Source organism: Rana temporaria, chromosome 1, assembly GCF_905171775.1.
Source record: "Rana temporaria chromosome 1, aRanTem1.1, whole genome shotgun sequence".
Classification (NCBI taxonomy): Eukaryota; Metazoa; Chordata; class Amphibia; order Anura; family Ranidae; genus Rana; species Rana temporaria.
The window spans coordinates 280,942,970-280,965,704 of record NC_053489.1 but is presented as its reverse complement, the minus strand read 5'-3'; the positions used below and the strand labels follow the sequence as shown (position 1 = coordinate 280,965,704).

The following is a 22,735-nucleotide window of genomic DNA, read 5'->3' as shown; positions in this document are numbered from 1 at the left end:
GGAGACCCCCCCACGCCGAAAAATTGACGTAGGGGGTCCCCCTACAATCCATACCAGACCCGTATCCAAAGCACGCTACCCGGCCGGTCAGGAATGGGAGTGGGGACGAGCGAGCGTCCCCCCCCCTCCTGAGCCGTGCCAGGCCGCATGCCCTCAACATGGGGGGGTTGGGTGCTCTGGGGCAGGGGGGCGCACTGCGGGCCCCCCCACCCCAGAGCACCCTGTCCCCATGTCGATGAGGACAGGACCTCTTCCCGACAACCCTTGCCATTGGTTGTCGGGGTCTGCGGGCGGGGGCTTATCGGAATCTGGGAGTCCCCTTTAATAAGGGGGCCCCCAGATACCGCCCCCCCACCCTAAGTGAATGGATATGGGGTACATCGTACCCCTATCCATTCACCTGGAGGCAAAAAGTAAAAGTTAGTAAAAACACAACACAAGGCTTTTTAAAATAATTTATTATTCTGCTCCGGATGCCCCCCCTGTCTTCGTTATTAGCTCAATTACCAGGGGGGGCTTCTTCTTCCACTCTCCGGGGGTCTTCTCCGCTCTCCGGGGGGGGTTTCTTCTTCCGCTCTCCGGGGGGGGCTTCTCCGGACTCCGGGGGGCTTCTTCCATCTTCTCCCCTCTTCCGCTGTTGACTCGGCGAACCCCGGTTCTTCTGCAGCTCTCCGGTGCCTTCTTCTTCAGCGCTGGCTGCCTGCTATGTTTGTGTGTTAGCTCGATTTCAAACAGGCAGCCAGCGCGGTCTTCTGTGACGTCAGGGTCTTCTGTTCTTCTCCCCTCTTCCGATGTTGACTCGTCGCCTGTTGTCGCTGTAATGATGGAAGCGCGCCTTGCATCACATTTATATAGGCATCACCGTCCCATCATGCTCCGGTAGGTACCCACGTGGTGGGTGCCTACCCACGTGCACCCACCACGTGGGTACCTGCCGGAGCATGATGGGACGGTGATGCCTATATAAATGTGATGCAAGGCGCGCTTCCATCATTACAGCGACAACAGGCGACGAGTCAACATCGGAAGAGGGGAGAAGAACAGAAGACCCTGACGTCACAGAAGACCGCGCCGGCTGCCTGTTACTAATTGAGCTAACACACAAACATAGCAGGCAGCCAGCGCTGAAGAAGAAGGCACCGGAGAGCTGCAGAAGAACCGGGGTTCGCCGAGTCAACAGCGGAAGAGGGGAGAAGATGGAAGAAGCCCCCCGGAGTCCGGAGAAGCCCCCCCCGGAGAGCGGAAGAAGAAACCCCCCCCGGAGAGCGGAGAAGACCCCCGGAGAGTGGAAGAAGAAGCCCCCCCTGGTAATTGAGCTAATAACGAAGACAGGGGGGGCATCCGGAGCAGAATAATAAATTATTTTAAAAAGCCTTGTGTTGTGTTTTTACTAACTTTTACTTTTTGCCTCCAGGTGAATGGATAGGGGTACGATGTACCCCATATCCATTCACTTAGGGTGGGGGGCCGGTATCTGGGGGCCCCCTTATTAAAGGGGACTCCCAGATTCCGATAAGCCCCCGCCCGCAGACCCCGACAACCAATGGCAAGGGTTGTCGGGAAGAGGTCCTGTCCTCATCGACATGGGGACAGGGTGCTCTGGGGTGGGGGGGCCCGCAGTGCGCCCCCCTGCCCCAGAGCACCCAACCCCCCCATGTTGAGGGCATGCGGCCTGGCACGGCTCAGGAGGGGGGGGGACGCTCGCTCGTCCCCACTCCATTCCTGGCCGGCCGGGTAGCGTGCTTTGGATACGGGTCTGGTATGGATTGTAGGGGGACCCCCTACGTCGAATTTTCGGCGGAGGGGGGTCTCCTTACAACCCATACCAGACCTAAGGGCCTGGTATGCTCCTGGGGGGGAACCCATGGCGGTTTTGAATTTAAAAATTGCCGTGGAGTTCTCCCTCAGGAATGCATACCAAATGCCGTCGCTGGAATGGGCCTTTACAAGGTGTGACTAACTTTCCACATTATAAAACCAGCCCTAGTTTTGCGCAGGCAAATTCGGAACTTACGCAGAAATCACAGTGCTGAAATGCTTTGAAAATCTGCTTAAGTCCTCATTTGCATACGCAAAGCTGCATTTCAATGAGAAATGCCCCCAGTGGCGGATGCGGTACTGCATCCTAAAATCTGACCGTGTAAGTGTCTTACACATGTCAGATTTTCTGCCTAACTTTGGAAAAAGCCTTTTGAGAATCGTTTCCAAAGTTAGGCACAGGGATACGCAGGCTGAACAGCAGTTAAGTCTGCGTATCTCTTTTGAGAATCAGGCCCTTTGTTTTTTGCAAGCTGTGATTGGCCAAGCATGCGGGTCATAGTGCATGCTTGGCCAATCATCAGCCAGCGATGCCGCAGTGAATTATGGGCCGTGACACACCACTCGAATTTGGCGCGAACGGCCCAAAATGTTGGTAATTCGACGAACGATCGAACATACGAAACTCATCCCTAACAGTGAGTATTGAGAATAGAGATCATTCCTGTAATGGTTATATTCTATTTTATTCCATTCGTTTTTTATTCTATTCTATTAGTTTCTATTCTGTTCTTTTATTTTATTTTCTAATTTTCTAATTTGTTCTGCTTTACTCTATTATAATATATTCTTTTATTTTCTGTTATATTATTTTCTATTCATTTTTTTTCTCTTTTCTATTCCTTCATCTTCTTTTCTATTTTATTCTCTTTGGAAATTGGAAAACAGATCAAAAACTTTTCGAACTCGAAGACTTTTCTTTCGAAAACTACTTGAAAACTTTTCAAATTCGAAAACTATTCAAATCCAGAAAATGTTAATAGATTAGAATACGAATAAACAAAACTAATTTCCAAAAACGAATTATGTAAATAACGAATCAAATTTTTTTTTCTCGTTCTGCACGTCTGGTTTGGTGTGCTTTCAGAAAGTGCACTACACTTGCAATATATATTAGAATTCTATGGCAAAGTGCAGCTAACCTGCAGAAATGCAATAGGTGCACTGTGCACACCACAGCGCTTCAGTGTGAAAGCAGCCTTAGGCCCCGTTCACAAGATCAGTCTGATCGGGTTCGCCTGTCTGTTTTTCAAAAGGACCCAATCGGACCCTCCATTCACCCCTATGCAGCGGCAGATGTAAACAGATTTGGGTTAGTTTTCACCAGCCTACCTCCAATCTGATCCGCAAAAAAAACCAAAAACATCTTCTCCACTTCTCATGATCTCACTCTCAGTACTGCCAACCAACACCCCCCCCCGCTTCTCATTTTTTTTACGTCCCGCGATCATCGCCCCCCCGCGCGATCGGCGCCCCCCGTGATCGGCGGCAACATGGCGCCCCCCCCCATGTTTTTTTTTTGTCCCGCGATCGCCCCCCCCGCTTATTAACTTTTAATGTGCGATGTCAGTGTAATTTATATTCGACGATCGCCGGTTGATTGTCATTTCTCCTCATTTGCTTTCAGCGATCGGCAACCCCTCTCCCCCGGTTATCAACTTTTTCGATCGGCAAACCCCCCCCCCCCCCATGCCTGCTTATCAACTTTTAGTGGGCGATGTCATTGTTTTTTTATTAACTTTTAATGTCATTTAATTTCAGTGATCGGCAATCCCTATCCCCCTATTTTAATGGGTTATTTCAGGAGAGGTTTGCATAAGGGGCGGCAACTTCGTCTGACACTGCCCTTGCTGTGGAAACCTGACCTGAAACCTATTACACTGCTTGTGCAGCACTGAGCATGTGCGAGATATGCAAAGCTGAGATCCAGGAAGTAATACAGTTTGGCTTCATATGCCCACACTTAAGATTGCCACGGTCTAATGCTAGTTTATAAAGTTTCAAAATGCTGTAATAACCTAACAAAACAGACCTTAGTTTACAGACTAACTTTACTAGAATACATTAAGCTTGTGTATTATAGGGGTATTTTTATTTAAAAAGTGTAATTTCGGCCGGAGCTCCACTTTAAGTAGCCCTAGCTCTTCAAAAGGTTGGGCACCCCTAGTTAACAACCACTTTAAAACGTCTGGTTCTCCTTTTCTGAGGCCTTGCATCTGAGCACCCAGTTGCCATTCACCTGTCGAGAATGATTGTTAACTCAGATTTCAGGCATAACTTCTGGATTTTTTTAAACAAATTTGAAAACAATTTGAGCAGATGGAAGAACCTCTAATTCTCCTCGCCTGGCTCTATAGGAATTACTAAAATTAATGTATTACCTTGCATTCTGTTTATATTTAAAATGTTTCAATATCATTGCCAACAAGATTCCTCAGATCCTTGAACTCCAAAATCAAACCAAACCCTTTAATTGGGTCCCATAAAAAAGCCCCAAAATCTGTACCATATACTACCTAGCACTTAAGCTAATTCTGGGGGGCATGGGCCTTCCAGATATTACAAAATACTACAAAGCTCCACTACTCAATAAAATCCTAGACTGGACTTACTGGAAATTGTAAAAACATTGGGGTGGATCTTGAGGCTAAAAACTGGAACAGTGCTTTGGACACACCAGCTCTACAGGAGTTTGTTCCTCACCATAGCCCCTATGACCATCACTACACTCAGAATTTGGGACTTGATATTTAGGTGCCATAACTGTCAACAAAACTCTCCCACCATACCCATTCTGGATAACCCTCAATTTCCTCAAGATCTAGTTGTAAGGGGCTTCAGAAATGGGTCAACTGGGGGCTTTTTGCAAGGTACTTGCTCTCTTAGAATGAAGAGAGAGATCTGCTTTCCTTGACTTTTGGAGATGGTTTCAAACTATGCAATTTTCTCCAGAGCCTTCAAAAACAGTTTCAAGACCTAGACGTTCTCATGCCCCGTACACACGATCAGGCTTTTGCCTGGCCAAACTCACATTAAATTCCATAGGAGAAAAAGAGAACATGTTCTCTATCTAAATTCCGATGGAATTCCTCGGGAATATCCGATGGAAAAACACAGATGGGGCACACACACGGTCGGAATTTCCGATGGACTTTTTTAAGTTGGAAATTACGATCGTGTGTACGGGGCATTAGCCTCTTGAAGCAAATCTTATTTCCCACATCAGGTCCATCTGCTAAAGTGCTCCAAGTAGCTGCACATGTAAGCCCCCCCGAATGCTTGGCTCACTGGTAATAGGAGCCGTCACTGATAAATAATGATCCAAAAATTCTTCTCCTAACTCATACCTTTTCCATCAATGCAAACATCACTGACAGCAATTTTAAACTCCTGACAAGATAGTACAGAAACCCAGTGTGCCTAAATACAGTAGATGGTTAACCCACACTTTTCTGCTATGCTAGAGATGTCGATTAGACCCTGGCACACCTTCTCATATTTTTTGTTAGTGCCCTTTAAATAAACCCTATCAGTGTCTTTATGCACAATGTTTGAAGGTTGTTTTTAGTTTTGGTTCAATTATTCTGTTCTGGGACATTAAAGTTTTCATCGTTTTCAAGTTTCTATGCATATAATAACTCAAATGCTCCAAGTTGAATTTTATATAAGCACCTTTTTTGTGACCAATTCCACATTTAGAGTAAATTGTGTATCGTGCACACATTAGGAGAGATTTAACCTGTGCACACAAACTCTGGTGCAGCTGTGCATAGTAATCAGCTTCTAGGTTTTATTATATAAAGCTTAATTGAATTGAAGTTAAATTCTGACTGGTAACTAGGCACAGCTGCACCAGACTGTGTGCACCAGTTTTATTAAATCTTCCCCATTCTGTTTCTGATACAGTATACGTTTTGTCATATGTATGGAAACTGTTGAAAACACTACCAACTGTCAGATTTATATCGTACACATTCCTTTTCATTATTTGCCAACTGCCTTCACCTAATACTATTCACTGTAGAACTGGCACTCATTTGCAAACTTCCTCATTCACCAACCTAGGACAAACCTTCTAAAGTTGTAAGCAAAGTAGTGCCAGATCTAGACTGTGTGTCAGCTATGAGCCTATTCTATTCTAGACTGTGTGTCAGCTATGAGCCTATTCTATTCTAGCTACTTAACCCCCGGACCATATTGCTGGTCAAAGACCAGAGCACTTTTTGCGATTCGGGACTGCGACGCTTTAACTGACAATTGCGCGGTCGTGCGACGTGGCTCCCAAACAAAATTGGCGTCCTTTTTTTCCCACAAATAGAGCTTTCTTTTGGTGGTATTTGATCACCTCTGCGGTTTTTATTTTTTGCGCCATAAACAAAAATAGAGCGACAATTTTGAAAAAAAATAATATTTTTTACATTTTGCTGTAATAAATATCCCCCAAAAATATATAAAAAAATTTTTTTTTCCTTAGTTTAGGCCAATACGTATTCTTCTACATATTTTTCGTAAAAAAAATCGCAATAAGCGTTTATTGATTGGTTTGCGCAAAAGTTATAGCGTTTACAAAATAGGGGGTATTTTTATGGCATTTTTATTAATATATTTTTTTTACTAGTAATGGCGGTGATCAGCGATTTTTTTTCGTTACTGCGACATTATGGCGGACACTTTGGACACTTTTGACACATTTTTGGGACCATTGGCATTTTTATAGCGATCAGTGCTATAAAAATGCATTAGATTACTATAAAAATGCCACTGGCAGTGAAGGGGTTAACACTAGGGGGCGGGGAAGGGGTTAAGTATGCCTGGGTGTGTTCTTACTGTGGGGGGGGGGGGGTGGCCTCACTAGGGGAAATCACTGATCTTCTGTTCATACATTGTATGAACAGAAAATCAGCATTTCCCCCGCTGACAGGACCGGGAGCTGTGTGTTTACACACACAGCTCCCGGTCCCCGCTCTGTAACGAGCGATCGCGTGTGCCCGGCGGCGATCGCGCCCGCCGGGCACACGCACGGGAGTCGGGGGCGAGCGGGGGGCGCGCGCACGCGCCCCCTAGTGGCCGCTCGAAGAGCGGACGTATAGCTACGGGCTCTCGCCCAGGACTCGCCCAGGACTGTGTGTCAGCTATGAGGCTCAGCTATGAGCCTATTCTATTCTAGACTGTGTGTCAGCTATGAGCCTATTCTATTCTAGACTGTGTGTCAGCTATGAGCCTATTCTATTCTAGACTGTGTGTCAGCTATGAGCCTATTCTATTCTAGAATGTGTGTCAGCTATGAGCCTATTCTATTCTAGACTGTGTGTCAGCTATGAGCCTATTCTATTCTAGACTGTGTGTCAGCTATGAGCCTATTCTATTCTAGAATGTGTGTCAGTTATGAGCCTATTCTATTCTAGAATGTGTGTCAGCTATGAGCCTGGTCTATTCTAGAATGTATGTCAGCTATGAGCCTAGTCTATTCTAGAATGTGTGTCAGCTATGAGCCTAGTCTATTCTAGAATGTGTGTCAGTTATGAGCCTATTCTATGTACAAATCATATAAAATCAAACCTAAAAACTTGAGTATTGCTACCATTTACAAATGCAAACAGGTGTAGCATCTTTTCTAGAAATTGAAGCCATACATCAACTGAACTCTAGTAAACAATGCCTTACCTTTTTTCTTAAATAGATTGATATTAAAGTATAAATAAAGGCATTTTTTTAGTTTTGGATAGAGTGGAAAGGGATTAGTACACCTGTTAGGTTTGTATTGCTACTTCTGCCCCCGTTAGAGAGATTCGCCCTTTCTATTTGTTCTGTTTAAAAGAGAAGTATGGGTTTAATTTTTTCCCAACTTACATACACATACACACACACACACACTATATATATATATATATATATATAAATAAATTAATATATGTCGTGACTGAATTATCGCGAAATAAGCACCAAACACAAAAAAGTTAAAAAGAGGACGTTAACAATATTGACTCACCAGCTTGTTTTATATCATTATAAACAAAACATAGAATCTCTTCTTGAGGCTTGGTACCATCTATAAAAACTAATACAGAAAAATACAATAAAATAGCAGAATAAATGATGCTGCTAAAGCTGACACATTTTTTCTAAGGCCCTGTACAGACGAGCGGACAGTCCGATGAAAACGGTCCGCCGGACCGTTTTCATCGGACATGTCCGCTCGGAGATTTCTGTCTGATGGTTGTACCCACCATCAAACAGAAATCCGCGTGGACAGGATACGCGGTGACATGGCCGCGTCGTCGCCGCGACAATGACGCGGCGACGTGCGCGACCCTGGAAGGTCAATGCTTCCACGCATGCGTCGAATCACTTCGACGCATGCAAGGGCTTTCGGCCGAGCGGACATGTCCGGTGAGTCGTAAAGACGACCGAACATGTCCGACGGACAGGCTTCCAGCGGACATGTTTCTTAGCATGCTAAGAAATTTTTGTCCGCTGGAAAATGGTCGGCTGGACAAATGTCCGCTGGAAAACTGTCCGATAGGCCGTACACACGACCGAACAAGTCCGCTGAAACTGGTCCGCGGACCAGTTTCAGCAGACATGTTCAGTCGTGTGTACGAGGCCTAAGACTCAAAATATGTGAAAAGTGAGAAAGTGAAACTCAGATTCAGTAGTGTGTTACGGTTTATTATCAATGTTGTTTTTTTTTTGTGCTGCAGAGTTATTAAAAAATTGAATTTACATAGCATTTCATGCCTCTCTGAATAGATGGAGCTATTGCTCTCAAAATAAAGTCAAGCGATTCTGGAAGTGAACTACACAGTCCAAAGGTCTCTGCAAAAGGAAGGAAGTATTCTAGCACAAAGGAAACAAAAGATTTAAACTGTATATAAAGCCAAAACTTTTTTTATTTAGCTTAAAGGGGTTGTAAGGGTTAATATCATACTTACCTCCACTGTGCAGTTCGTTTTGCACAGAGTGGCCCCGATCCACGTCTTCTGGGGTCCCTCGGTGGCTGTCTCGGCTCCACCCCGCAAGAGCTAACCCCCTTCTGGGAAGTGCTTTTCCAAGGAGGTTAGCTTACTGGTGCGCTCCCGTGTGATACAGTGGTGGCCATAGCTGCCAAGTGTATCACTCGGCCCCGACCCCGGCGTGCCACGTCATTGATTTAATTGATAGCAGCAGGAGTCAATGGCTGCGCTGCTATCAATCTCCAATGAAAAGCCGCCTGAAGCTGGGGGAAAGCATTGCGGGATTGCGCCCACGGAGTTTTGAGGCTCAGGTAAGTAAAACGGGGCGCTGGGGGGGCCGAGAGTGCAACACGAAGCTTTACAACCACTTTAAGGAACTTTAAGGTTCCATGCACACTGGAACTCATAAACTGTAGTTTTTGCGAGTTTGGGCGTTTTTTTTTTAACAGCCCATAAACTCCCCTTTATGTTATCCTATGTTTCCATGTACACATGGAAGTTTTTTGACATTTATCGACAGTTGAGTTTATGGGCTGTTGTCTTAACGTCCTAAAATCGCGTTCAGGAGCTGTTTTTCTGACCACAAAAAGCGACTAAAAACATTAAACGCTGATAAACGTCGACAAATGTGACTCACCAGCGCTTAACGTTTTTGATCCATTGAAAAAAAAAATGCTAACGTGGAAAAATGCTAATGAACGTTATTGCAAAAACTTTGAAAGACTCACTGTAAAGCTACTGCTGTTTTTATAATGTTATTTTAACGTTCAGTGTGCATGGAGCCTCATGATCCCACACGATCGAAAATTATGACAATAAAACCATGGATTTTTTTCCCCGACTGAAATTTTGCCTCAAACTTGTCTTGCATACACACGGTCACACAAATGTTGTCGGAAATTCCGAACGTCAAGAATGCGGTGACGTACAATACTACGACGAGCCAAGAAAAACGAAGTTCAATGATTTCGAGCATGCGTAGGATTTTTGTGCGTACAGACAATCGGAATTTCCGACAAGAACTTTTGCTCTCAAATTTTTCTTGTCAGAAATTACGACAGCAAATGTCCGATGGAGCCTACACACGGTCGGAATTTCCAACAAAAGGCTCACATCGAATATTTGTTGTCGGAATTTCCGATCATGTGTACGCGGAATTAGATTACAGAGTGGCTAAAACCAGTTTGAGGATTTTTTCCCTACACTATATACAGCAGCAAGTATAAAGAAATCTCCCCAAAGACTGGAATATACCCTCAGGCTTTCTATCTATTCTATTGTTTTGATTTTCCCTCACTTGGTTCTGGTAACAGTCCAGGTCCTGGTTGCTATGACAAATAGAGAGGGTGCATCTCCCTAGGACATTTTACACACACTATACACAACACAAATAAAAAATAAATTGTCATCGCATGCACTTTAAAAAATATATTTTATACATGGGGGGTTGATTTTGTACAAATGTTCTTTTAAAACAGCTACTATGTACCTATGTCCTTTTGAACTTTGTCCATTTCTTTCTTGTGCTTCAAGTACATAGGCCACACATAACCATCAAAATATCCTGGAGGATCTGGAGGCTGATAAACCCGTGAACTGTGTAAGGAACAGTTTGTGTGTTATTTTTTACAGAAGAGAAAAGTGATGGCAAAAATGTAATAAATTGGTAAAACAAACAAACATTTGCCAGTTAGAACATAAACAAAGACCTCCAACACTTGCCCATTTTTATCAACCACCTTTAAAAGACACTGCTATCGTGACCATATAGGGCAAAGTGACAGTCACTTGCAAATGCCCTCTGAGAGTTATGACCTGCTACTCAGTGAGGGTGCTCAGTCCTAGCAACCAATCTCTAGACTCGAGCACTGTGAAAATGACAAAGGAAGTGACATTACTGCTACCCCAAGTCGAGGTCAGTATAAAGGGGTTGGGGGGTCCCTTTGCAGGGACACTGTCACTTTGTCCTGCATGAGCAAGGTGACAGTGGGGAAGATTTACTAAAACTAGTGCACTCAGAATCTGGAGAAGCTGTGCATGGTAGCCAATCAACTTCTAACTTCAACTTGTCCAATTAAGCATTGGCAATAAAACCTGGAAGTTTATTGGTTTCTATGCAGCGTTGCACCAGATTTTGCACTGTCCAGTTTTAGTAAACAACCCCCAGTGTATCTTTAAGATTTAGGACCAATTCACATGTACAGTAACAGCCATTTTACCGTAGTGTAAAAAATCTGTCACCGCAGGGATACACAGGAAACACAATGTTTCCTATGTATCCCATTCACACTGCAATGTGCTGCTATAAAATGCAGACATGCTGCATTTCATCACAGCACATCAGCCCAAATGCACTTCAATGTCAGGCATCGCGCCACCAAACAATGCAGTGCATGAAGTGTAAAGCTTGTTTAGAAAAAAGGAAGGAGGTGTGGTGCACTGTATCACGCACCACACTGTCACCTAGCCAGCCTGAAATGCAGTGGCTGGCTAGGTGACAGTGGCCAGATCGGTAAATCGATCCGGCTGCTCTTCAATTTGTGATTTTGACAGTGTGGAGTTGTCGTTTTATCACCATTATCTACAAAATCTTGTACAACAATATATTTTCTAAAGCAGTGCATCTCTGTATTCTTTATATCCTTATATTGTAGTGCAAATAAAATGTTCATCCATCCAGCAGTAATGGGGTCGGGTAGGCTGTCACCTACTGGCTTCTTTTATCTTGTAGTGATTCCAGCAGTTATATTACGATGCGTTTTGGGCTCTCCACTAGCATGAGTCTCAAATTCGCAACCCCTGAGAATTTTTGTACAGATCCACCCAGGAGATTTTTTCTTAAAACCATAATGCACTGCATGATATTTGAACTATGGCCATCAAGTTTAGAAGGGCAAATAAGGGGACCTTTTGATAAGCCAGCCCCCCTCACTGGAAAAGGGGGAACAGAGCAGCCATAGTGTCAGTGATTTGGAAGCAGTATGGAAAGTTGACATATTGCATAGGGAGAGATTAGGTAGGGTCTGTAGAAAAAATGCACTTTATTTACGATTGCTAGCTCTTTGAGCAATCAACCCTATTTCTGCCTTTTTTTCTTGGGAGCTTTTTTGTTTTTCATTATATTTGGCTAATTTGAAGTTATACCATCTGTTTTTTAAATGCAAATTAATCTGTGTTTGCTGCACATTACTGTATTGTTTAAAAGAACAAAAGTTGCTCTCCTGTGCCCTGGCAGTAGACTGTTCCTCGGCATCTTCATGGCTGTCTTGTCAATGCTAGGGGCATTTGATTGCCAAAGCATAGTTAAGAACTGGCTGCAGAGACTGCTCTTGCAGCACAAAGAAGCCTGTGGGAGTGGAGGACCAGGTGAGTAAAACTGCTTTACACCCAGTCCCCTAGAAGTTTCCATTTTTTCTTTAACAAACTGTTGCCTTGTTATGTGGTGGGACAGTGCTAGATTACCCGCCTATCGTGATCCCACTACATCTGGTGTGAATCGGCCCTTAAACTCTAGCCAGGTATTTAGCATAGAGCAGCACGTTCTTCTTTGTACAACTAATTTAATGTAAACTTTGTCAGAAACATAATTATATGTAACTACTTATATTCCACATACCTCCTTCGCCTTTTGCATTCTTCAAAGGGAACAGTTAGAAAATATCTTCTATCAAATACATTGTCCAATGGCCTGTAAGATGCACTGCATTATTGTACATACATAATCAACAAAGAAATGATGTACCCATTTCTAAAAATGCTAAATCTATCCTATAACTAGGGCTGTGCGTTAAACGCGATATTAACGGCGTTAACGCAAACCCATGTTAACGCCGTCAATATTTTTATCGCGCGATTAACTGGGGTGGACGTGCAGAGTGTGCAGCGGCGCGGCGCGGCTTACCTTCTCGCTGGATTCACAGGCAAGTTACTCACCTTGTCCCTGGATCCAGCGATGCCACCCCGCTGTGTGATCGAGCGGGTCCTCCTCGCTTGGCGGGTCCTCCTCGCTTGGCGGGTCCTCCTCGCTTGGCGGGTCCTCCTCGCTCGATTCACAGTGCCTGTGTGCCGCCGATCTCCGTTCCCTGCGACGTTACGACGCACGGGAGCGGAGAACGGCGCCAAATTCAAAAAAGTAAACAAACACAATACACACAGTATACTGTAATCTTATAGATTACAGTACTGTATGTAAAAAATACACACCCCCCTTGTCCCTAGTGGTCTTCCCAGTGTCCTACATGTACTTTTATAAAATAAAAACTATTCTTTCTGCCTGAAAAACTGTAGATTGTCCAAAAGTGTCCCTTTATGTCAAAAATGGTTTTAGATCAGCTAGAAAACAGCGATAATAAATTATAATCACTTGCAGAATTGTGCGATATTTGTGGGGAAATTCGTCATAAATTAGATAGATTAATCGTGAGTTAACTATGACATTAATGCGATTAATCGCGATTAAAAATTTTAATCGTTTGACAGCACTACCTATAACCAAATAATTTAGTCAAATAAAGTTAAAATGTATTTAAACTTTAACACTAATTGTATCTCTCGTCCCATTTTGGTCTATTAAAAAAATATACCAGAAATCATGTGAGCTGATAACAGCCCAGAGGTAGAAAGCGCAGGAAGGTATCAGTTAGCTCTGTTACCTACTATATTTGTGAACCACAAGACACCTCCCTCTGTTATGGAGATGAGAGGGAGGTGTTGCTGTAGTCCCAACACACCCCCTTTCTCAGGCTGACAATGCTGCAAAGTATGGGAGTCACCCGAGGACAGGAAGTGTGTTAATGACAAGTTTACCAAGTTAATGGAAAAAAAAATGTATGCAGCCACCACATCTAAAGACAGGTAAGCTGCAATAATATACTTTGCTCTTGGTTTTAGATACTCTTCAAGTAATAAAAAAAAATCTATAAGGCATCATAAAACCACTTCCATACAGGGCATTTTCACCCCCTTCCTGCCCAGGCCAATTTTTAGTTTTCATCGCTTTCGCACTTTGAATGACAATTGCGCGGTCGTGCGACGTGGCTCCCAAACAAAATTGACACCCTTTTCTTCCCACAAATAGAGCTTTCTTTTGGTGGTATTTGATCACCTCTGCGGTTTTTATTTTTTGCGCTATAAACAAAAGAAGAGCGACAATTTTGAAAAAAACACACAATATCTTTTATTTTTTGATTTAATAAATATCATCATTTAAAAAAAAAATAATAATTTTTTTCCTCAGTTTAGACCGATCCATATTCTACATATTTTTGGTAAAAAAAACGCAATAAGCGTATTTGATCGGTTTGCGCAAAAGTTATAGCGTCTACAAAATAGGAAATAGAATTATGGCATTTTTATTTTTCTTTATTTTTTACTAGTAATGGTGGCGATTTTTTTAAATGTGACCGTGACATTGCAGCGGACATATCGGACACTTTTGACACATTTTTGGGGCCATTCACATTTACACAGTAGTGCTATAAAATGCACTGATTACTGTGTAAATGTGACTGGCAGAGAAGGGGTTAACACTAGGGGCGCTGAAGGGGTTAAATATGTTCCCTAAAGTATGTTCTAACTGTTAGGGGGAGGGTGACTCACAAGGGGAGGAGATCGATGTGTGTTCCTCTGTACTGGGAACACACATCAGTCTCCTCACCGCTGACAGGACATGGATCTGTGTGTTTACACACACAGATCCATGGTCCTGCCGTGATTGCGGGGAATCGCGGGTGTCCGGCAGACATCGCGCGTGGGTACCGTGGGTACCTACCGGAGCATGATGGGACGGTGATGCCTATATAAATGGGATGCAAGGCGCGCTTCCATCATTACAGCGACAACAGGCGACGAGGCAACATCGGAAGAACAGAAGACCAGAAGAGAAGATGACGCCACAGAAGACCGCGCCGGCTGCCTGTTTGAAATCGAGCTAACACACAAACATAGCAGGCAGCCAGCGCTGAAGAAGAAGGCACCGGAGAGCTGAAGAAGAACCGGGGTTCGCCGAGTCAAGAGCGGAAGAGGGGAGAAGATGGAAGAAGCCCCCCGGAGTCCGGAGAAGACCCCCGGAGAGCGGAGAAGACCCCCGGAGAGCGGAGAAGACCCCCGGAGAGCGGAAGAAGCCCCCCCTGGTAATTGAGCTAATAACAAAGACAGGGGGGGCCTCCGGAGCAGAATAATAAACTATTTTAAAAAGCCTTGTGTTGTGTGTTTACTACATTTTACTTTTTGCCTACAGGTGAATGGATAGGGGTACGATGTACCCCATATCCATTCACTTAGGGTGGGGGGCCGGTATCTGGGGGCCCCCTTATTAAAGGGGACTCCCAGATTCCGATAAGCCTCCGCCCGCAGACCCCGACAACCAATGGCAAGGGTTGTCGGGAAGAGGTCCTGTCCTCATCAACATGGGGACAGGGTGCTCTGGGGTGGGGGGGCCCGCAGTGCGCCCCCCTGCCCCAGAGCACCCAACCCCCCCATGTTGAGGGCACGCGGCCTGGCACGGCTCAGGAGGGGGGGGGGGGCGCTCGCTCGTCCCCACTCCCTTCCTGGCCGGCCGGGGTAGCGTGCTTTGGATACGGGTCTGGTATGGATTGTAGGGGGACCCCCTACGTCAATTTTTCGGCGTGGGGGGGTCTCCTTACAACCCATGCCAGACCTAAGGGCCTGGTATGCTCCTGGGGGGGAACCCATGCCGGTTTTGTTTTTTACAAATTGCCGTGGAGTTCTCCCTCGGGAAAGCATACCAAATGCCGTCGCTGGAATGGGCCTTTACAAGGTGTGACTAACTTTACACTTTGTAGAACGAGCCCTAATTTTACACTTGCAAAATAACACTTACGGCGCAAAAAGGAAGCTAGAAAGCTTTGTGGATCGCCTTAAGTGCTAATTTGCATACTAGCAATGGCATTTCGACTCGAAATGCCCCCAGCGGCGGATGCGGTACTGCATCCTAAAATTAGGCAGTGTAATTCAATTACACATGCCGGATCTTCTGTGTAACTTTGGAAAAAGCCTTTTGAGGATCGTTTCCAAAGTTACACACAGACTGAACAGCAGTTAAGTCGGAGTATCTCTTTTGAGGATAACCCCCTATATTCCTAGGGAAAACACATTAATATTTATGCTCATATGCGCACATTTCCGTGTACTGATGCAAAATACTGACCGGGAACGCTGATTTTTCTTTTTTTACCACTTTTAACTCAAGAATACGCAGTGCTTGTTTACGTGCCTGTGTGTACAGGCACATTGTAAACAATGGCTGCAATTTAGATCAATAAAAAAACGCTGTATTGGGCTTTTTCATCTGCAGCGTGCAGGCCTATTTCATACTTACTCATAGTGATACAGGAGGAAACCTTCAACTACTAAAAAGTGCACAGTGTTTTCGCATCTTTCTTGCACTATATTTAATTTATCTTCTGAGGAGGCACATTTGTTATGCTGAGATATCCACGACTGAACAGTTGACATCATTTTTTCCATTTCCAAGGCCTCAAGTTCTAGAAGACATATATGCACTTTAATGAGCCAATGATTGTATACAAAGACGTACAATAAATCTATACTTGCATAAAAGATCAAACATTCATTAATACATTCTTGGAACAGAGTGTTAAAACTGCCACTGAAAACAACCCATTAAAAATTAAATGCATACCCATATGGCACTGCTACACATCTCTACCCCCCTATATTGATGGACCGTTCGGGTGCTGGCACCTTGTAGCTCATCGGTTTAAAAAAAGCAATATTGTAAGATAGGAGATGCACTTCATTGTGAAATCATCTCAGTGCTTTATGTCATATTCCATAAGAAGGCTGCATGCATATTGTCTCCACCCAAAAAAAAACACATTCCCATTATGCTTTTGACCCCTGTGCCCCATGACTTGAAGTACGACTTCAATGAGCAGGGATGCCGACTTTGATGCCCCAATAATTAGGGAGAACTCCACGCCAATATTTTCGGGGAAAAAAAACGACATGGGTTTCCCCTTCATTGGCATTCTCGGCCCATCGGTCTGGAAAGGGTTTTAAGGGGAACCCCCGCCGCAAAAACGGCGTGCCCCCCCCCCCAAAATCCATACCAGACCCTTATCCGAGCACCAGCCCGGCCGGTCAGGAAAGGGGGTGGGGACGAGGGAGCTCTTCTCTTGTCCCGATGTTGGCACAACGCTCCCTCCGGCTGTATTACAGTGGGTGCGGTGCGCAACCATTTATATAGGCATGGGGCGTGGTCACCAGGTGATGACCCTGCCCCACAGGACGTTGCATTCCCATCATTCCATGGGACTGTGACGTCCTATGGGGCGGGGTCACCCGGTGACCACGTCCCATGCCTATATAAATGGGGCTCCCAGATTCCAATAAGCCCCCCACCCACAGACCCCGACAACCAACGGCCAGGGTTGTCGGGAAGGGGCCCTTGTCCTCATCAACAAGGGGGCAAGGTGCTTTGGGGTGTGGGGCGCTGCCCCAAAGCACCCACCCCCCATGTTAAGGGCATGAGGCCTGGTACGGCTCAGGAGGGGGGTGCTCGCTTGTCCCCACCCCTTTCCTGACCAGCCGGGCTAGTGCTCGGATCAGGGTCTGGTATGGATTTGGGGGTTCCCCTTAAAATCCATACCAGACCTATGGGCCCTTTATGCTCATGAAGGGGAACCCATGCAGGGTTTTTTTTTTTTTAATTGGTGTGGAGTTCCCCTTCATGCACAAGTCTTGTACAAGTCGCATGCCAAAGACGGACCGGTTAATACGGAATCTGACTAAAAAAGTAGTGCAGGAACTACTTTGAAGTCGGCACGACTTAAAGTCGTGCCAATATAAATGGTAGTCATTGAAAATCATGGAGAATGACTTGTCATATGGTTTTGCCATCCAAAATCGTGGTACAAGTTGCATAAGTGTGAAAGGGGACTTAAGGATAACACACTATAGAGGGATACGCTTTATTCAAATTTCAAGTGTGAGGTTTATTACAACCACTTTAAGCTTTGACATTTCTATCCATTCTACATCTATTAGACACTTTTTCATTTACCTATATACCTTAGGGACTGACTTGGGCTAGGGCAGGGGTAGGCAACCTGGGTCCCTCCAGCTGTTGTGGAACTACAATTTCCCATGAGGCATTGCAAGGCTGTCAGTTACAATTACTCCCAGGGACATGGAGGGCCCCAGGTTGCCTAACCCTGGGCTAGGGTTACATGGGTAATTTGCAGTAGCCACCTCATTTGCAATGCATGGATATCATTGTGCTGCTATTTAGAAGCCTGTTAACATATTACTCCCACGCTAACTGTGGGGATCTTTACATTTATCCTGTATAAATATAATATTTATTCGCTGAATACTAACTTAGATAATGCCAACCGTGCTTATAAGTGATTTAAACTCCGAGTAATACCATAATATAAACAGTAATATACAATATAAATAAATCAGATCCACAATAATAGTCCAATTGTGTTAGATGTACACCAGTGGTTCAACTTGGAACAGCACCCAATTCAGTGTAGTGATAGGAAGTGTGATGTGATCACAAACAAGCTCCTGCTTCACAGGTAGAAGGTCTCCTCCACATAGACACCGCTCATGGAACAAAGAAAGAAACAACTCATAGCGCAGATGGTAGAGCACCAGATACACAAGAGACACTAATCTCTAGCAATAGCACACTCACGATACCGCCGTTCAAACAACGCATATATCCACAGTGCACCGATCCTCCATAGAGCCGCTCAGCTGATGTTTCCTCTCCTCATTCGGATCCACGATCCGTCCCGCTCGTAACTCCTCCCCCACGCGTTACGTCAATGGTCACTTGACTTAGTCATGGGTCACTACCCGTCCGCTCTCAGCTGATGTTATTTATGGTCAGCGAGGCACTCAGGCAGAGACGGGATTGGTAGTGAGGGAGTAATTGACATCTCACATCATCGCTGGCATAAAAGGATTAAACATGCACTGTGCAAACATCTAGTGCATGTTAGCAATTTTAATATACAAAAACAATTAAAACTTGTTTAAAACTTTTGCGATTAGCATTGGTTTAAACGATCTAGAGATATCCTATGGCAAAAATCTCCTGGGGATATGCAACAAGGCATAGCAGCCTCCAGTGGCCACAAAGGATATAACAGCTTATAACACTACAATATGAGACAATATGCAAATAGAGCCAAAAACAGACTCTTAATATAACTCATATACAACTAAAAATGTACCTAGTTATGTGTCATAGGAATATCAATAAAATATCATAAAAATATTTAAAATATTTTAAAATTTATCAAAGGATAATACAGAGAGGAAAATATGTAAATATGTATAAAATAATTAAAACCAATTAATTATATGGGCCATACCGCAAAAATTCTTCATATGCTCAATCAATAATCAGAGATGAAACAATTGAGGTCAAATTCTATATTTAACCCATTGGGCGACAATGATTTCATTTCATGTATCCATCTTGATTCAGATTGGCTTAATGTCCGTACCATATGGCTCCCTCTCCAATGTGGGTTATATTTAGCAATTGCCCAAAATTTGAGATCTTTGGGGTTCATATTATGGCACAGGGCAAAATGGCGTGACACATTATGATTGGGAAAGCCCTTTTCAATGTTTTGGACGTGTTCCCTGAGACGTTTCCATAAAGGTCTTTTTGTGCGGCCAATATACTGCAGAGAACACGAGCATTGTAGAGCATAAACTACTCCCTCCGTCCTACATGTTATTAAATCTTTTATTTGGTATTCTTTTTGTGTAACATTGGACACGAAGCTGGAGCATTTTTGGCCATTAAAGTTGGTCTTTTTGCAGGCAAAACACCTTTTACAAGGAAAAAATCCCTTGCCTTGGAAGAAGGTTAAAGTATTCGATTTAGGTGGGGGGATCAGGTACATTTTTTGCCACCAGATCCCTCAGGGAGGGAGCACGTCTGTATATTACCCTTGGCATACTTGGAAGTATACACTGTAGCTGTTTGTCAGCCTGTAATATAGACCAATGTCTTTTGAAGATGGTTTCCAATTGTCTATGTTGGACGTTATAATTCAAAATAATTGGTATTTGATCGTCCAAGGTTTTGCTTTTTATCCTATCTTCAATTAATGCCTCTCTGGGTATTTCTAACACGTTTTGGATTTGCATCTGTATGAAGCTATTATATCCTTTATTAGTAAATTTCTCGCCAATCAAATTGGCTTGCTCCAAGTATGTCTGTGGATCGGTAGAATTCATGCGGATTCTCACTAATTGGCCTTTCGGGATGTTGATGAGCCATGGATCATGGTGGCAACTATCCACCGGTATATAGCTATTCCGCTCAACCGGTTTGAAAAAGGTTTTCGTGGTAATCTTTTGAGCTTCGAGTGTAATTTCTAAATCCAGAAATTGTATAGTTTTTTCATTGATGGTATAAGTGAGTACAATGGGCCATATTCTCGTAGATCGGCGCATATTTACTCAGGTGTAGCGCATCATAGTTGCGCTACGCCGGCTTAACTTGGAGAGAGCTCTCCCATATTCCCGTACCACATGCGTCCTACGTTGCGCTCGCGGAGCTGAAATGTGTCGGCGTAAGTAGGCGCAAGTGACGGTAGGAGGGATGTGGGCGTGAAGAATGCTAATGAACCGTGACCCCATGCAAATGATGTCCAGACCGAACGGAGCATGCGCCGGACGTGCCCCGCCCTCTGCGCATAACAACAGTAGGCGTAAATCCCTGCTGAGTTGGGCCGGCCCAGTGCATAAAAGCGTCACCACATGCGCCCAACGAGTGCAAAGTGACTCCATTTATTCTGTTGGTGGTGTCGGTGAGATTTTGCTCTTTAGCTTTGCAATGCCTGGACCCAGGAAGGAAAGGAGAAAAAAAAATTTCAGCCAAGATGAGAGGGCCATCGTAGTCTCTGCCATGGAGAGATACGATTCAAGACTCCATGGTGCTGACAGTGGCAGCACAAGTAAAACCAAAAAGGAGGAGATCCTTAGGAAAGTGACTGCCCAGGTCAATGCCTTAGGCCATGAGGCAAGGACCCCCCCAGGAAATTCTTAAAAAAATTAATGACCTGCGTGGTGTGGTCAGGAACAAGATGGCCATCATTGCAAAGCATGCCAGGGGCACAGGAGGGGGGCCACCCTGTTCTACCCGGCTCACTCAAGAGGAGGAAGTGATTGCCCACTGCCTTCGGAGGGAGCAGGTGGAGGGCCTGGAGGGCCATGACTCAAGTGAGCCACCCATGAGGACAGGTAAGTGTGTTTTATCTTCTGGTGTGTTGCATGTGTGGTGGGGGTGGTGGGTTATGTGACAAGTGTGTGGGTCCACCAACATGTGAATGTTTTGTGTCATCCACAGGTGAGCAGGATGAAGCGGGGCCATCCAATGCTGCCAGTGGCCGTCACAGACCATCATCCACTGAGCAGTCTGCTTCTGTGACTGACCTCCTGGGAAGCCAACAGGCCTTGGTGGAGGGGAGTGGTCAGTCCTCCGCGCAGGAGGTTGTTGAGGAGGAGGTCCATGAAGAGGAGGTCCAGGAAGAGGTGGTCCAGGAAGAGGTGGTCCACAGCGAGCAGGAGGTCTTCATTTTTTTGGAGGAGTCGCATGTGGTGGCAGGACCATCACAAAGCCCCCGCATCTCCAGCCCCTCAGGGTCCTCCAACACCCTCTCCAGTCCCTCCCGTCCCATCCCCCTCATCTCCAGCCCCTCCAGGTCCTCACTCTATGCAAGGGGCCCAGCCACTCCTGTCCCCAGGAGGGCTACCCACAGGACAAGGGGTGCGGCAGAAATGCTGCATGAGAATCTGGCCAGGCAGCAGGACCAGCAAACCCGTCATATGGGGGAAATCTTGGTGGAGTTGAGGCGCCTGTCCGACAGCTTGGCCTCCTCGGGAGCAGTACCAGATGCTCTCCAAGATGTGGCTGGAAACTGCGCAGCCACAATCACCAGCCTGGGTGAGCTGCAGACTACAACTGCCGAACTTGTGGGGGAGGTCAGGTGCCTGCGAAGGGCTGTTCAGGCCCAGACAGCTACCCAGGAGTCATTGCTCACCCGCATAGCACTAGCTTTGGAGGGCAGACAGGCAGGCAGGGAGGCACCTGGGAATGTTCCTCCACCTGGAGATGTTCCTCCACCTGATGCCCCAGCTCCCCCCAGGCAAGTGAGGGCCAGGAACCTGGGCACCAGGCGTAGCCCGCGCCGGGGCAAGTGATTATTTATTCTTCATTTGCTCTGGTTAAGAGCTTATTTTATTATTTGCTCTGGTTAAGAGCTTTTTTTTTAATTTTGGGTGCTGCACACAGGCAGTGTTGCAGAGTACAGTGTGAATGGTGTGTGAATGTGGGGTGGTGATATTCCTGCCAGTAAGGGGTGTCACCCTCGGGCGCTGGTGATAAGTTCTCCCCAGGTCCGTATGAATGACGTATGAATGGACAGCAACATCATTGGGGCCTTGACGCGGCGTTGCTGCTCCTTAGTACCGTGCGGTGTACTTCGGTCTAATCCAATGTTCTGTGCATGTGGGGTGTGTGTTAGGGACCACAGTGGTGTGCATGCGTGCATTTTCTGTGTGCCATGTTTAATGTTTGTGTTTAACGTTCAAAGATTCGCTCCACGAGACATCTCCTGACTGCTGTACCATCAGCAGACGGGGTAGCCTCGGTTAGGGGGGGACATGGTGGTTGGGGGGTCAGGTCATCACGTAGGTCAATCTGCAGGCCCTTTCTCACTGCGAAGTTGTGCAGCACGCAACATGCAGCGATGATTTGGCACACGAAGTTGGGGGAATACAGCAGGGTACCCCCAGTCTTATCCAGGCATCGAAATCGTGACTTAAGGAGGCCAAATGTTCGCTCAACCACTGCACGGGTGCGTGCGTGTGCTTCGTTATATCTTCTCTCTCCTGGTGTTTGCGGATTGCGGAATGGAGTCATGAGATGAGGTCCCAGGGCATAT

At 45.3% G+C, this 22,735-nt stretch overlaps 1 protein-coding gene across 5 annotated transcripts in view; it reads right to left on the bottom strand.

Annotated features, from left to right (window-relative positions):
* NMRK1 (nicotinamide riboside kinase 1) overlaps window positions 1-22,735 on the bottom strand; it is a 60,668-nt gene that overhangs the window by 5,372 nt on the left and 32,561 nt on the right. For all 5 annotated transcript variants that reach the window (XM_040356113.1, XM_040356147.1, XM_040356121.1 and 2 more), the window contains 4 exons: window positions 16,111-16,276; window positions 12,388-12,459; window positions 10,261-10,367; window positions 7,808-7,876 (listed from right to left, as the gene is read on the bottom strand). In XM_040356113.1, the coding sequence (XP_040212047.1) occupies window positions 7,808-7,876; window positions 10,261-10,367; window positions 12,388-12,459; window positions 16,111-16,276 (414 nt within the window). The remainder of the gene's footprint in view (window positions 1-7,807; window positions 7,877-10,260; window positions 10,368-12,387; window positions 12,460-16,110; window positions 16,277-22,735) is intronic.